Here is a 16,846-nt window from a genome sequence, read left to right on the forward strand (position 1 = left end):
CGACAAATACGTTAAAATGTTATGTAAATGCAATTTCTTAAGCGCTTGTCCAGACCAAGTAGGCCAGGGGTCGGCAACCTTTTGCTGGTCGCGGGCCACATTCCGAGTGCACAACTTTTGGCGGGCCGGAATTTTTCTTGATACTATATTTAACGCTCATGTCGGTTTAGTACCCTACATTGCTGCAATCTCAATCATACAAATCACAAAAAGGGCAAAACACATGTATTTACACTTCAACAACGCAGCATAAATGTGACATTTGGCGCAGCATGCTTTGTGAAAGAATTTCAACTTGTAATAACAAGTCAGATGAAGCAATAATCAAACCACATTCTAAATGGGCATTAAAATACGTGATATTAGCTTGCTCTTCGTGAATTCCATTGTTTTAAACTATTTTTCACATGCGTACGTGCTATCAAAAGTCGATGCCATTTCTTTTGCATTGTTGGTCAGCTGGGATAAAGACCCATTTCAAGAACGTATACTCTTTGTCAAAGTCATGGAGCGATATGCTCTTTGTATGAAATTTGTCTTTCAATTCAACTGCATCGCATTTCAAAAGGGCCCATTTGAAATTTCCAGGCAGCGGTATTGGCGCTTACATTAAACCGAGTACTGAGCATAGTCAGAATATATTTTGTACAGAACGAATGCCGGAAAAGCGGGTGCAAATTCAGTAATTAAATTTCGTATGGCAGTTACAAAGGTTTAGTGCTGGTACTAGAGGTTTACACTCCACCAGTATAGGAAAGTGAGCATAATTTTCTTTTTACTGTTGACATTCCCAGAGTCGCAGTTTTGTTTCGAATGCTCCTCAACATCTCAAAATTCAATTTGTTAGATGTGACGTTAAATGTACTACGAAAGCAAGATAAGATACCCATTTTCGATGACAAGATTATGAGTCGGCAATGCTTGTATTTTCAAGGAAAGTTGCTATTTCGTTTCTCAGTTCATACACTCGTGCAAGGATAGCGGCTCGACTTAATGTGCGAACATGCCAGATATACAGGACATCGCCATATTGATTCTCTGCTTCTAGTAATATGTGGGGTAGGCTAACTGTCGGTGATCAAGTTTGTGAGACAAAATCAGCTTTCCCCACTGTGTCCAAAACACTATTCAGGTTTGTTGTCTTGGCGTACAATGTCTTCTGGTGAATTAAACTGCAGATGACTAACCTACGGCGGCTGGTTATCTCAGATGAAAGGGAAAGTTTGAGATTTTGTCATTGCGTCTGAGATGTTCCAAGCGTTTTTGAAGCAGAGGAACCGCACCTTAATGTCGCACCCTATCAGAGTGGCAACCCCTTAAAAAGTATGGTATACCTGTGGTTGCGCGACGCACACGCTTTGTAAGCACTTGTCTAGTCTACTCTACATACATTCTCCATCTCCTAATTTTAGCACGAGATAGGCTACTAATCAACAGCCTTCGCATCAGTTTTATGGCGTAACAATGGACCAATACGACGTACGATACTTACATGTTACATCGTAGCAATGCCGCATTCTTACCAAGCAGTGCTGCATTGCAGATTGAAACTCATTACGAAACGGCGGGCCGTATTCTTGTGGCAACTAATTATTTCGTCGCGGGCCGGACGATTTCGCTTGGCGGGCCGGATCCGGCCCGCGGGCCGTAGGTTGCCGACCCTTGAAGTAGGCTGTATTTTATGGTCTTTATTTTCTGCTTCCACTTAAAGTAGTTTCTACTTCTGCTTGAGTACCAACGATAACTACTTTGATTATATCCGGTACCGGATATAAGATGATAACATGCAACTATTCATTGTGAGCGCAGAATGAATCGTATGAAGTCGGTGGTCATGCTTATTATATATAAATCATCACAACAGTTGTCTGTATTTTAGTAGGCCTGTAACTCATCTTCACATATAACTCATATATATTCGTATATCAAAGAATAATGAACAAAGAGACACCGGCACAATTGTACGCACTACATTCACTACAAATAATGATATATTTTAATGCATTGGTTTCCCGAGTCAGCTACCGCAACGAAACCGTCTTGTATGAGACTGACTCCTTGCGGGCCGTAGAGTGGATCGCCGTTCGTATTGACGTACGAAAGGAAAGACCCGTGTCTATCAAATACCTGGAAATAAAAATAAAATGATTGGCCTACACTATACAGAGGTTTTCATTTCCATAGTACTTATTTTTAAGAGTAGTCTACTCAAGTAAGACTTCCACTTCGAATCAACAGTTCGCAATACTTCTTACTTTTTAGACTTTGGATTTTGTAAAGTATAAAGTAGTTTCGAGGCATGTTTTCGTCGTGTTTACTAGTGAAATAGTCCCTATTGTGGTAATTGAATGTGTTTTCGAAGATTCCATCAACATGGAGTGGCATTAGTCATATGCGCTAGCCGTGAAGACGCACCCGGCAATTTCAAAAGTACATAGACACCTTCTATCCGCTACGTCACGACCAAATTTACCGTTTGAAACTCCCTACTCCAAGTACTTTTCAAATGTTCATTTTTTAATTCCTCTTGAAGTAGTTTTAACGTATCCTGGATATTGTTACATCTACTTACAATTGAATATAATTTTATTGGGTCGGTTCTACTTAATTACCATTGATTATTACTTTGACCTTCTCTGACACCTATATAGCAAAACCCCTACTCAACAAGCACTGCATACCTGTAAACGACTGTTTCCCCAATCTGCAACAATAAGGTTTCCCTGTGAGTCTATGGCCAGCCCAGTCGGCGCATTGAATTGTCCACACCCTTCCCCGGAAGATCCAATGACACCTAAGCAATCTCCCCGGGATGAAAACACCTACACATAACAAATCAACAAACTAATAGTCAGGCAAATGATTTCAAACATTGATTCAGTACAGTAAGGTCTGCCTACTTTTACACAGTGATTGTAGAAGTCCGAAACGTAGAAAAAGTTCTCTTTGTTAACTGCAACGAAATGCGGGCCGGCCAGCTGGTGGGGCTCCGTGCCTTGCGACCCGAATTTCGTAATCAGGCGGCCGTTTATTTGAAATACAAATATCCCGCACAGCTTGTTGTCGACGACTACCATGTGTCCATTTTGGTCGAGACATACTCCTGAATAGGAATTGAAACATTATGCCAAAAGGGTCGACACAAAGAGTGAACATATTCGGGTTCATTTCAATATGAATATACTATTCAATTGTATAAAGAGTGAATTATAGATTATACGGAATAGGCTTCTGGAGGTGCAATACTCCAAGATTGAGAAAAACAATATAATCATATTGCCGAAGTTTTTTCACTCTAAGCTTTTCGATTGACTCTCATTAGCATCGAACGCCAGTAGAATAAATTCGAGCAATATAATATCTTGTGTTGTTTCATGAGAACATACGGAGTTACGATCATATAGTAACTGATGATATAATATTGTTCCAGAAAGAGCTGCAATATATTTCAAGCTGGTACGGTAGAATGGGAAAGAGTTTTTAAGATCCTGAAGTAGTCTCAAGTAATTTAGAGGCTACATGTAAGGCGAAATTTGATATATGTGGGGTTTAACTCCCCGGATATTTGTGACGATTTCGTCTTATTAATTGCGTTTGTTAAATCATTCGATTAACTATACATCATCGTTGAAAATAACCTTGAAAACTATATAAATTAGCAACGTTTAAAAAGCTGTTGCTTTTTTATTAGAAGCCATATTCGCTTAGTATTTGTATACCTTTGGGACCCATTAACTTTCCGGATCCAATGTTCCGTTTGTGCTTGCCGTTTTCGCCATATAACTTCACGACTTTGTTATCGTAGTCGGACACGGCTATATCACCACTGGTGAGACCGTATATCCCGGTCGGACGCTGTACTTGGTGATTACCGCGACCTGGACATTGCGAAGAAACATTTCACTTGCATTTTACCATAGCATATCGGTGCCGATATCAACAGCTTCACCTCTTTCGCCGAACTTGAAGAGAAACTTGTGCTCCCGTTGCTTATTCGGGTCAATTGAAAACACCTGGATACATTGGTTTGTACTGTCAGACACGAGAAGCCTTCCCAAGCGGTCGACGGAAATGCCTTGGGGATTCGAGAATTGTCCCTTCGCCCGACCCTTGCACCCTATTTTCATCACTAAATCGTATTCGGCAATTTTTCTCGGTGAATTGGTATGCCTGCAAAGTGAAGATCAGGGACATTGATCATATAGTTTCAATACCTTCCCATCTTTCGTTGTATCGCAGTCTTGTGGTGTATGGAAATGATGAAATTTTTAGCAATAAATTGATTTGAATTGAAAATAGAACGCTTTGCTGTAGTTTGATAAGTTAGCGGGTTTAAACGTATAGGCCCGGGATAAACGTGGGTAAGCACAGTTGACACTTTGTGTATAGATAACTAAACTCCGTAGGTGGGTTATCATGAATTGGGTGGATTGAAATTGTTAACAAAGACATGACATCACGGATCCTTTGTGACGTCTTAAACGCATATGACGTCACAATGTCAAAGCGAAGCGCTTTTGCGGGGGAGGGCTCCACCTCGTTTATTTTTGCAAATTTATTACTACACTTAGAATTTTATCAGGCGAATCATTTCACCGTGACAGCAGTCAATGAATTCAGACAAGGTTCGAAGAATATACAAGCATACAGCTTATTGATCTTCTTCTTCTTGGTAGGTAGATAGAAAGGTTCACGCCAACAGTATATTTAACGAATATAATGCTTCGCGGCATACGAAATATTGTATATTTGAGACGATCCATCGTACCTGCTATTGTTCAAGGTAAATTCAACGAACGAATGCCATCTGGTAAGGTATAGCGGTATCGAGTGATCTCACATTGTCAATACTAAAATACCAGTCTTCGAACCAGATTGAGTCATCAGAACAGATATTATACGTAGGGTCATTATTGTACCAATTTGAAATAGATATATGGACTAACATCGCGTATCGAACAAACACGATTTTGCCGTGAAATTGTAAGCTCCGTATTGTCAATTACATGAGCGTATACAAATCGGGCACCACCAGCCAACCGACGCAGCCAATTCAAATAAGCTCTGATCCAGGCGGATTATGTCACGCCGGCATTTGGCGATTTCCTTATTCAGTATTAGAAGAAGTATCGTCAATAACAAAGTACTATACTTTTTTCGGAGTACTCAGGAATAGGTTTTGCCTATACTTATGCTTTTAGACTACTTCCACTTCTACTCGAATAGTGTTTTGGTAAAAACCTTCATACTTTATACACTTTGAATCGTGAAAAGTAGAAAATAGTTTGGGATAAGTAACGTCACTTTTATGGGAGAGATTATCGTAGGAACAGCGTGAAATTGCACCCGGTATCATCACGGTGATTGAATAAATATTTTTCATAATTGTATCTGTTCGCAATGTCGTTAGTCAACTCATTTCGCGTGAGTCGCTAGCTACATCTTGCAGTCTTGCAAAAAGCCACAGCCGATTAACTGCTAAAATTACGCGACGCCTTGACCAACTCTACTTCTTTGTACTGCATCTCTGAGCAGTTTTCAGGCCCTGTCATGTCATGCTATTGCAACTTGTCAGTGAGCAGCAATTTACAACGTAACTTACACTACTAGTTATAAGTCGGACCTGGGCAAAGCGCTGCCCGCGAAAAGATTCTTGGAATTTAAAACATACAACCTACTTTTTAATGTTGCTGCGTGGACGAAAACCATAGGCTGTATAAATTGAACCGAAAATTCGTTTACTTTCAAGCCTGTTCATTGATATGTCGAGATTACGCACCCTATACGTACCTCGCATGCGTAATCCAGATTCAAAATAAAGTCAATGTGGCAAATTATGCCGTAGCAGTCAAAGTCACAAGAATTCGCCATTCGTTGGCATTGTTGCACTACGCATTACACCAGTGGTTCTCAAACAGGGGGCGCGCCAACCTTGTGGGCGTGAAAGCATCTGAAGGGGGCGCGAAGCCACGGTCATCTGAAAATAATTTTGCGCTCCGCGCGATTTACCTTTAATTCATATTTCCTGCTCTGTATATAGTGCGAATTTCGTATTTGAGAATTCTATCATCAACAGTCATAACCTTCCATGCCATCAAACTATCCGTTGGAATTGTCAGCATTCTTATTTCATTTTGTGATATGGGGGTTGCGGGATTTTTCGCTATCATAAAGGGGGGTGTCTAAAAATTTCTGAGAAACACTACATTACACGGTCTGATGACAAAAACACGAAGACATACATTCTGTCAACGGAGGGAGAATTTGAGAAAACCTGTAAGCTTCGCTCCACAACAAGGCTATTTCGCCAAGGTACACAGTGCTCTGAAGGCAGCGACCAAGATAATAAGCTGTGTAACATCCCAAAAACATTCTGATGTCTTGATAGAAAAACGCGGATAGTGATTTAAAGAGAGTTCAAAAGGTATCATGTTTACCATTGTTTCGAAATATGGCGGCAAATAAATATTTTTTTTGTAGTTAAACGTCACTTTCTCATTCCCTAATATCAACACAAAACCACTGAGCAGCATTTATTAGATGTGATTCACTGCTTTCAATTTAGAATTACAATTAATGCGCTGGAGAACACAGCCAAATATTTTTACTCGGCCCGCCAACGTATTTTCTGCTTTTCATTTGGCCCGCGAAGAAAAAGAATTACCCCGCAGTGCCCACCCCTGACTTGAGTGGTAACGCTGACTACTTTGATCACCTCTGGTCTTGTGCACCGCATTGTACATTGTATGGCTTGAGTGGATAAAAATAACAAAATAAGCTGATTATGATTATGATGGTGCTTTGTGAACGTACCTCTCTTCTGGCTGTTTTGGCGTTTTCTGTCGAACCCTCGTCGGTATCATGGACTCAGTTTCCGACACGCTGCGCTGTCCGTTCAATCTGCTGGGTTTGGTATTGATGGCGGTTACCAGAAAAGACCCGCCGGGTATTAATTTCCCGTAGACGAATATCGCGATTTTCAGTTTCGCTGGAGCCGCCGGCTTAAACGTGACCTCGTAAACTCCGTTTTTTATGTAGTCGATTCTGTGCGTTACGGACGGAGGAGAATTTTCATCGTTCGCAGCCAGTTCTGTATTGGACTCTTGTGTGATTTCGTCTTCGTATCTGACGGGAAAGAAATCTTTTAACGGACTGCGTCCGTCTGACGAAACGGGCGACTCGGGTTCCTTCGACGATTGCCGCCGAGACCGTTTCTGCGGAGTGGAAAGGCTGGACCTCGAACTGTGCAACGACACCGGTAGTTTTGAGCCGTCCCAAGTCTTACGAAGCGATGCTGACTTACTGTAATCCTTACGATACAGCCTGTACGTGATCAAGTCGCTTTTATCAGGTGGCCCCACGTATGTTACTTGTACCGATATCGGTACTTTGCCGCTTGTCTCTAATTCTCCCGACCATGTTTTAGCGGTGAGAACGATTACATTCTCTTCCCCGGGCCTACAAAACCCGGTCGTGATGCATTCGCCTGTGATCAGGCAATTCTGCGCGACAGCGTGACTTGTTTCTACCAGGCCCGTGTCTGAAATCGTTTGCCGTGTGTTTGAGATACTTTCGATGTTTGTTACTGTGATGTGTGGGTTTTCGCATGGTACGGTAAGGTCTAGCCCTGCGGTACTGGTTATAGAACTACATTTGTTCGCGTGTGAATTATGATCATCCCCATAGCAACTGTAGCGCGCTGCGTTACCAAGCTCTGAGCGGAAGTCATAATTGCAAAGGTCGGCGATAGTTCTCGATACCTGCTGGTAAATTAAAAATGATTTCAAGTCAGGTAACGAAGGTGATGAATACTCCTTTGTGTCAAGGTCGTCGCCTTCCAAACTATCAGGTATTGATTGAGACTGTTCTGGCGACATTGCCAGCAATATTGCGTCCAAGCCGTCTTCCATGCTACGCACGCAATTCTCTGCTTTTGAAGATTGTTCCGTGAGTTTTGACCTCTTCGCGGCGCACACGGCTTCGATACTCATTAGCAAGTCACGCCTGCGTTGAGATAGCACGCTTTCGAGAAGGTCAAAACTGCTGTTTACGATCTTCTTAGCAGACTCCGCGTTTCTGTCTAAATCCGCCAAGGTGTCAGTTATCTCGCGTAATGCTTCTTGTAAAGGCAATATCTTCCGTTCCAAATCATCGGCCTGGAAATATACTAGAGATGTAAGCTTTACTCATTCCGAGATGTGGTAGATAACGATGTAATTCTACTTTTTAGGAATGTCAAGTATACCTGCTGCCTACTTGCACTACTTAGTCAACTGTTCATTTTTCAGAATACTTCCACTTGTATGACCTACCTGAACAGTATTTAGGTAAATCTGCTAACTTTTTACAATTTGTATATCAAAAAGTAGAAACTAGTTTTGTGACAAGTTTGCATCACATTTATGTGTGAAAGTGTCATAAGGACCGGGCGAAATAGTCTTCATATCGCAGTAATTGAATATATTTTCGCAGATAATTACGGCACACGCGCGCCCACGACTTACAACTACTATATGGTATAGACAAAAAATACCATCGCTCTATCAAATATATGCCGGACCTGATTTGTGGAAAAGTATCTCGCCGGCTATCCGACAGTCATCGAGCATGTCCGCATTCAAGTCGAAATACAAACAATTTCTACTTAATCAGCACTAGTTATTCCTCTAATTTACTGGGCCACGACCTGACATATCGATAACTATTCCCCGATAATGCCACCTTTTTTGTCAACTGTCCTTTTATATTATCTTCTTTTACGTTTCATTAAGTGTGCAGTGCATGCCTCCTTTATCACATCGCCTATAGGCCAGGTGGGTGTCTGATTTCGAGGACTACTCCAAGTCGTTTCGACACCTTCCTATCTTTCACTTTATCGCAGTCTTATATGGTGTATTGAAAAGATGAATTTGCTAGCAATAAATTGAATTGAATTGCACCTATTCGTAGTTTCATCAGACGTTGAACGTTAGTCGCGAAGATACATCTTTCAATGTCGAAAGTACTAACTGTTAAAAGTATGTAGGCCTACTCCTAGACTAAATCTACCTTTTGAAAGTACTTATTTGAGTTGTGTTCAAACCATTCATCTTCTACTTCCACTTGAAGTAGTGGAAATGTCTTGCTAATTACCTGTAATCGAGTAGAAATTCCACTGAAGTATTTTTGAGATGTCTCGGAACTTCTACTTTTAATTAAGTAGACATTTACGGCGTTATTTCTATATTCCTGCTTGGGTAGCAACGCTGAGTCGCTCACTATATTGATCTCCTCTGCTCATTCTATACTTAAGGATACGAGTCGTCTTCGAATAAAAGCAACAAAACAAACCTGCTTCAACAAGGCTTCCTCACATTCGGAGGACACACTCTGGAGAGTCTCCACGTTGTGTCTGTTTTCCGAGTGTTCCTTTTCGGCGCACTTCGCGCATGCCAGCATTTCGCAAGACTTGCAGTACATGGACACCGGCTTGCGACACGGGAGCCTGCACATCATCAAGTCTTCGGGCGCGTCTCGGCAGGAGTTATGTTCTTGTAATTGACTTGTTTCAGTCATGTTCGTATCGTTGGTGTGTTCAATCTTCTCGTCGTCGCATGGATTTTCCATTATTCTTGAAATCAGTGCTTTTCAATAGCAGCGGCGGTGAAAGTAGTTATCGTTGGTACTCCGGAAGTAGAGGTAACTATTTTCAAAGTAAGTGGAAACCTGAGTATTCCAGGCCTAATTTCGCAAAATACAATTGAAAACTATGAAGTAAAACGGAGGTAATGGAAAATCACAACCAACTGACCAAGTAGTACCCTATAAGTGCACAAAACCCACCTGAGTATACTCCTAAGTAGTAGGAGTACTTCGTTACTTACCACAGTGACCACCTCTGGTCATAAGTTATAGCACCAATTAGGGATGGTGTTTCTCTGAAAGGTTCAGGTTCGTGTGAACGCAAACCTTTTTGAAAGGTTCTGTGTGAACGCGAATGTCGCCAAATCTATCAACCGGGGCAATCAAATGATATAATCATCTAATAAAATCATTATCTTCCGTCACTTTACCAACAATTTCGACGAGAACTTGAAATGGAATATAAGCTTACGCCTTAACGGTCTATAGGCTAGACCGGACAATGTATTCGGCGTTTGAGTATTGCTATATACGTTGATGTTGAGCTGAGTGTAAAACGGGTTTCTATACATGCTACCGATATAACCCCAGTAACAAGTTATACAGCAGTAGCCAACACCCCAATAGCACGGATTTGGTTTTTATGATACAGTAAACATATGAAATCAAGATTGACCCCGTACGCCAGCTAGATTTTTTACACCAGACAACGATATTAATTTCATTGATTGGTTAATAAGCATCATTTGCTGACTACCTACATGTAGTGTAGGCCTATTTCACTCTTGATGTTGTTTGATTGCGGGTTAAGCTGATAGCAGAGAGTCACTTAATATTCACTAACGGAATGCTGGATATTTCTAGCAAACTTTTGTAACAAAGCAATTAAAATTTTTGAGATGGTCACGGTGCATGCTCGTCCTCGTTTAGTCTTAATTTTGTTTATGCTGCCATCGACATGCATAGAGCGGCCCGCAGTTGAAATGCAATAGCTTTCAACCAAAGATAGTATAATGAAGTGAAAATTGTAATATATGAAAAAGCTTCACAGTGCAGTGGACGTGAACCTCTGAATTTCCGAGGTTCACACACAGAACGCGAACGTGAACCTCACATGCACAACTTTGCCTGTACCAATTACAAATATTCGTTGTGCGAAGTGGCAGTAACTGGATGCGCGACCAAATTCAAATTTACTGTGATAATGTCAATATGCGAGAGTATTTGATTGTATTTCATTGTTATTAAATGTATTTCGGCTTTCAAGTAGGATCGTGGAAATAAATATTCGGATGTTTAATGACAGATAAACGTATTACGTATTATACGTCATCCAAACCAATTATAGTCATATGCGATTGCACAATGCACAAATGCACTTGTAGGCTTACATTTTACATATATTAATATGAACGTCGCACGTATCTGTCTTGGCATCAAACACAAACACCTATAAGCAAATAAATTGATGCCGTGATGGTGATGCTTATAGTATATAATAACCATCATATACCCTTATTCATTTCGAAAATACACAACATATATTGTGCCGCAAGCTTATACAGCATCCTTGGATCCGTTATAGTGAAGTAAAGTAATCTTCACTCCAAGGATGTAGCATGACCTCTAATCTTCAATCTCTTGGCAAGATCGCTTACAATGTAAGCCTTACATCAAATAGTCACGCGACTTCCCTACGCATTCGACTATTGTATATTTTATATCTCCCCTTGACAACATACGGAATTAGGACGAGACTTTGCAATACAGTAAAATCACACATGTCCCTTGGCTTGCCTATAGGTTAAGGGCATTCGTGACAGATACCTAAACACGAATCCCATACCCAAAAACCAGAATACAAACTAACTTGACAATAAACGGATTTGTTGGCAAATCGCAAACTTAACTTTTCGTTAGACTTGGACTGGTGACCGAATATTTGGCAGTGCATCAACATTTAACAGGCTTTGGCTTCGGTCAATTTTCACAGCAAGTATAGCACTTGCCACTTGGCAACAAGATAGTTCCTTCTCGAAATTATAAATGCTGATTGCGAACATCTCGAACAGGACAGATTTTTTTAAATAATCTCAAGCTTAAAGCTGTTGATTTAGTAATCATGGTCTTCCGACATCAATGGTCATCGAGCATTTTACACGAGGCCTTATGATTCTTGCACTGCTCAGTTTAGTTAGGCTTTTGTAAAGCGCCGTGGAACGTGGAACACCTACCGCGTAGCTAGAATAAAAAAAAGTTGAACGTGACAAATATGCAGGAACGAGTGCATGGTGTGGTGACTTAGCGAACCAAATCACGTCCCAACATCCAAAACTAAACGCGAAAGCTAGAAATAGCTATCTTTAAATGGATTCTTATTCGAAATTCCTGTTCTATATGCAGATTGCCAAGTGCGCTCCACGATAAGGTTTTAGTTTCAGACGTTCGCTTGGTTGCTTCGATTTGCAAATGATCAGCAGGAAGCAGGCTACCCAACTCATCTCTAATACGCTGAACTCGAAATCAATTATGGTGGCGCGGTCAGCATTGCGAAAATGTCGAAATCGATCACCTTTATTTTACGAAACTATGGAGCCTTCTGCTACCTACATTCAATTTCTGATTATCCGCGTGACAATCTATCCAAGGTCGAAAGCTATCGATAATATATTAGTCGCATGCTGCCGCAGCATATGTGTCGCAGCAGTAAGTGAAGTGGATCACAGTGATTTTTTTCATGACTGGCGGAGCCGTTGTTCAATCAATACTCTACGAACCAATAAATATGCAAACCATATAATAACAGTTCGTCGATGAAATACGCCGTTTCTCAGCACGAGGAACGTCCAGGGGTTGCCGAAGTAGTCAGCGTTGCTAATCAAGTACAAGTATACTTAACGCTGTAAATTTTTACTCTATTGTTAATATAAGTATAGCACCTTGAAAGAAATGTCAAAACCAATTCCAGTAGAAGTAGAAATCTAGATTTGAAAAGTACTCCAGTAGGTACTAGGTAGTTACAAAAAGTAGATTCAGTATAGATGGGGCGCATGGGACACTATACGACTGGGTACAATTTTCCAAAATATATTATCGTGATACCGGTGCTCTTCCAACCAGTTGTCATTACAATCAAACTCGTAAAAGTGATGAAAACATATCACAAATCTATATTCTACATTTAAAAAATCCATACCGTGTTATAAGTCGGCCGCTACGGAAAATAATGAAGAATATCGGCCTGGTGTAAATGACCATAGTAGTCGAGAAACACCACGAATACCACAAAAAACCGTTAGAAGTAAGTAGTTTTTCCTGATAAACTGTTAAGTAGGAGTGAAATGAGTCTAAAACATAACCAATTGAGTAAGTAAGACCTACTTGATTGCTCGGAACAAGAAGAAGTGCTACACCAACTGCAGACTGCATATCCTCCTCAATCTCTAACATGATTACGTCAGTTTGAATAGTATACCCTTCACTACAAAAGTTGGCAGCATGTACCTGACCGACACGCTTCTAGGCATCAAGTAACCGGTTGTTAACGATTATAACTATGTTTTATACTAGCGTACGAAACAACTAGTGTGGTACCAGTATTCGAAAATCGTTTGATTTGTATACAAATATTATGCGCATAACATTTGAGACGCCGATTGCCTGGGGTGGACTATGCTAACCACATCACGACTGAACATGAACAGTGAACACTTAACAGATGTTACAGCAGAATAGGAAATTCGTCCAACATATCCTGTTATCATAACAAAACGGAAACATGTCCGGCAAGTAAACACTTAGTTGATACATGTCCGGCCAAATTACAGAGATAGAACGTGTCAAGATTTTTACGTCACTTCAGAGTTGAATCTTTTTCATGCATTGTCTTGTAGCAATAGGTACCTAACCTTATACCTATTAAGTATTAACCCGATCGAAGAATTACTGATATCTCAGTCGTATCTCTGGTAGAATCATCAGTTAGTCATCTGCAAATGAATCTTCCTGCAAGTGAACAAAATACGTAATATATCTCACTTCTGTTGCTTTCGAATGCGCAGAGTATTCTGTATCTTACAATGAGCCGTATGCTTGCTAAGCAAATTTAGGTCTACGACAAATTTAAGGTAAAATTTGTCTTCAACTGGACAGATATCCAGAATTTTCAGAACATGCCGCTCGTACCAACGGTGCTTGTCGCAATTAGGCTTGTGTTGCCTACCTTTTGTACGGCACATTGTAACAAATGATGTTTGAACAGTAGCCGTACAAAACAAACATGATACTAGTTGAAATACATACCAATGCTCCCCGAAACATATTAATTTACGAGGAGTGCCCCTTCAACTTTATTCCTCTCGCATTGTTGCTGCAGTAGAGCTACAGGTCTTGCTCCAGCGTTGTTCTACACATACTGTCAGCAGTTGTGGACAATGTGACTAGTGAATACGTTGACTAAACACCGGTATTGTCTAACTCGAGAGACAATATTCCACGTGTCATTAAACAGGGCCGTCTTTGAATTAATGAATCGAAATTGATGACACTGTCTCTCCCCACACGATTTCAATACATATACAGATCGCGTTGGATTTCGTTGTTATATCTGCCAACCTACACATATAAGCCCATCGTCCATATCCCAAATCCGAGATATGACGAGTGACAACATCGATATCACATGCCGAGTGCTGCTGAGTAAAAATACGCCTTGATCGAACTGTTCCAGTGTTCATATTCTCAACTTGCGCACATCGCATTCGACATCCGACAACAAGAGCCCGAGCTTCAGAATTCAATTCACAATAGCAAAGTTGTAGCCTATTATACTGATGAATAGACCTACAATATAGCCTACAATTGTACAATGTACATGAGAAGAGCCAATGGTTATATAAATACATCAATATTAGTCATAAAGATTGATATCGGTAATTTTCATAAACTAGCCTTCTGCTTCACATCGGTCTTTTAACTGATGTAAAAAGTTGTCAGCATGGACGAAAACTTTGAATACCTACCCTCATGGTCAATACTAGTTGCGACGCTCTGGTATGCACTACAGCTAAATCTGAAAAATTGCCAGACTTGTAAATCATGTAATCCCCGCTTCTTGGCATATCTTGTTTACAAAGCTGGATTAGATAACATGCGACGGACATTCGACAAGCTCTCGGAAGGAGTGGTATGCGTAATCTTGAATTGATAACACGCTCAGTCGCTCACTGCCCAAGAGTCCATGCATACAATATCTTCCACTTACGACTCAAACACAGGTCGGTGTGACATCAACTGCACGTTACAGTCAGAATTGAATGTATCGATTCCGGGTTCGGACAAATCCAATGACTTTAGTTTGCTAGGGATCATGCGGAGAGCATAGATCTCACGAATAATTTATAGAAATCGAATAGCAGCAATGGTATTGAAGTGCGCGATCCACAGGCCACTGCTCTTCACGTGAGGAGATCCGCAATTTACAGCAGCGCAATCAATACTTCATCTTGATTTCGTCTGTTATTCACGCTGTACGAGAAAGGTGGATTATATTCACTAAATTAGTACTGCGGTGATGATATATGTCCGTAAAGCACATATGTAGAATGTAGATGGAGAAATGCGGTTATATCAAAACCCATCATCATCATCACCAACATTCATCATTGTAACGTACTGTCATTTTCCGCAAGATGATGCTGACGAGCATACCTCGATGAAAAAGGATTGATTCGGCAAACACAAAATCTAAATCAGCATATACTAGGGTTACCATATGTTCTCTTGTTTGACTTTTTTGAAAGTGTCCTCGGAGAACGCCTAAATCTCCTCTTTTTTGAGAATTTGTCCTCGTTTTGTGAAAATTTTGGTTAAATGTTCGTGGAAACTGGACTGAGATATAGGAAATCAGCAGAGGTGGTCAAAGGAGTCAATACAGCTACTCCATCACGAAAATCAAGGGGGAGGCCGAACACGAACCCCAGGTGCGAATGCTGTGGAAAAATAGCTTCGCTGGGGCATATTTTACAAGTATGTCCACGAACCTATGGCACTCGCATTAAAAGGCACAATCGGGTTGTCAGTTACGTGAAAAGCTGAACGCAAAAGGCTGCGAGGTCTGGGTCGAGAGTCGAGACCACAATCAAGACATCAGAGACATGGAGGAGACCTGATCTAATAGTTGTGGACCGGAATGCAAAAGTGGCAACGATAATGGATGTCACCATTGTCTCTGACAGCGCCGACCTGGATAAAGAGCAGAAAGGCAAAGTGGAGAAATACCAGACTCCACATATCCTGTAATGGGTAAAATCACGAACAAAGATGGAGGAGATACGTGTCGCCGGCATAGTGCTGGACTGGAGAGGATCCTGGGACGTGAGAAGCGCGGAAGGACTGAGCAAATCTGTGGACATGACAGTCCCAGACCTCCGGAAAATCGCAGCTATTGTATGCGAGGAAGGTATCCATGAATGGATCAGGTGAAGCAAGTCGACTAACCGCATTGCTCGAACGCCGCGTTATAGACGATGAATTGCCCGAAAGGGTGACGACATGCTAAGATATCCTTCAAATATTTAATAAACTGTGAAATATTCTATCTAGATCTTGCATTTACAAATAAAAACAGATAGGGGTTAATTGCGACTCGTGTCAAATTTAATTAATTAGTCCTGCGGCATCCGTCCGAAAACGAGCTCCAATATAAAATCACAGTTTCGTGGAAGATGGGCTGGCAACAATCTTCCGAAGCTTCTTATTTTGTATTAGCTGGAGGAATATTTCAATCAAATTTGCATAACATCAGTTGTTGATTAGGAATAGGAATAAGACGTTTTATATTTTTGTGCTTGATGTTCTTGCGGCATATATACGGACTCGTGATACACATTCTCATTAACTGGCAATATAAATACCCTGAGTGTATGATGTACATATGCGCTGGATAAGGAAGGTCTAGAAAAAGCTTTCTAGGGCTTTCTTCGTCTTACATCACCCCTCCATCACGGAAATGTTATGCGCCAAGAGCCAATATATAATATTGCATTCCTCGCTGTGGCGCTAAAGAGAAAGAAAAATATGTTGTATTGATTACCCTGCCCTGCTCGGAAATAGCCTATTTCGTACAATTGAGCAAATCAGAATTATCAGATGCCACTGCGGGTCATGCTTTGCAGGTGTGTTATCTTTCCTTTTTTAGTTTATCATTTAATATCAAGCGAGACAA

The 16,846-nt window shown here is 40.9% G+C and overlaps 1 protein-coding gene across 1 annotated transcript; it reads right to left on the minus strand.

The window, feature by feature from the left end:
- Window positions 1-1,896: 1,896 nt before the first annotated feature.
- LOC145446704 (uncharacterized) lies at window positions 1,897-13,535 on the minus strand. Its single transcript, XM_080325054.1, has 7 exons — window positions 9,331-13,535; window positions 6,814-8,156; window positions 3,950-4,170; window positions 3,720-3,878; window positions 2,901-3,103; window positions 2,682-2,822; window positions 1,897-2,127 (listed from the first exon to the last, which is right to left on the minus strand). The coding sequence occupies exons 1-7, from the start codon at window positions 9,604-9,606 to the stop codon at window positions 1,978-1,980; spliced, it is 2,493 nt and encodes an 830-aa protein (XP_080181180.1). The 5' UTR covers window positions 9,607-13,535; the 3' UTR covers window positions 1,897-1,977.
- Window positions 13,536-16,846: the final 3,311 nt, after the last annotated feature.

This window comes from Botryllus schlosseri, chromosome 9, assembly GCF_051294905.1.
Source record: "Botryllus schlosseri isolate E-star chromosome 9, Bs_hap1, whole genome shotgun sequence".
NCBI lineage: Eukaryota > Metazoa > Chordata > Ascidiacea > Stolidobranchia > Styelidae > Botryllus > Botryllus schlosseri.

Bases quoted from the DNA above. Each gene is read 5' to 3' on its own strand.
- LOC145446704 (XM_080325054.1), bottom strand. From the start codon at position 9,606: ATGGAAAATCCATGCGACGACGAGAAGATTGAACACACCAACGATACG. The intron at 3,104-3,719 runs GTATACAAATAC...ATTCCTATTCAG, and splicing joins AAAGTTAATGGGTCCCAAAG to GAGTATGTCTCGACCAAAAT. The intron at 2,128-2,681 runs GTATGCAGTGCT...TTTTATTTCCAG, and splicing joins GGGGAAACAGTCGTTTACAG to GTATTTGATAGACACGGGTC.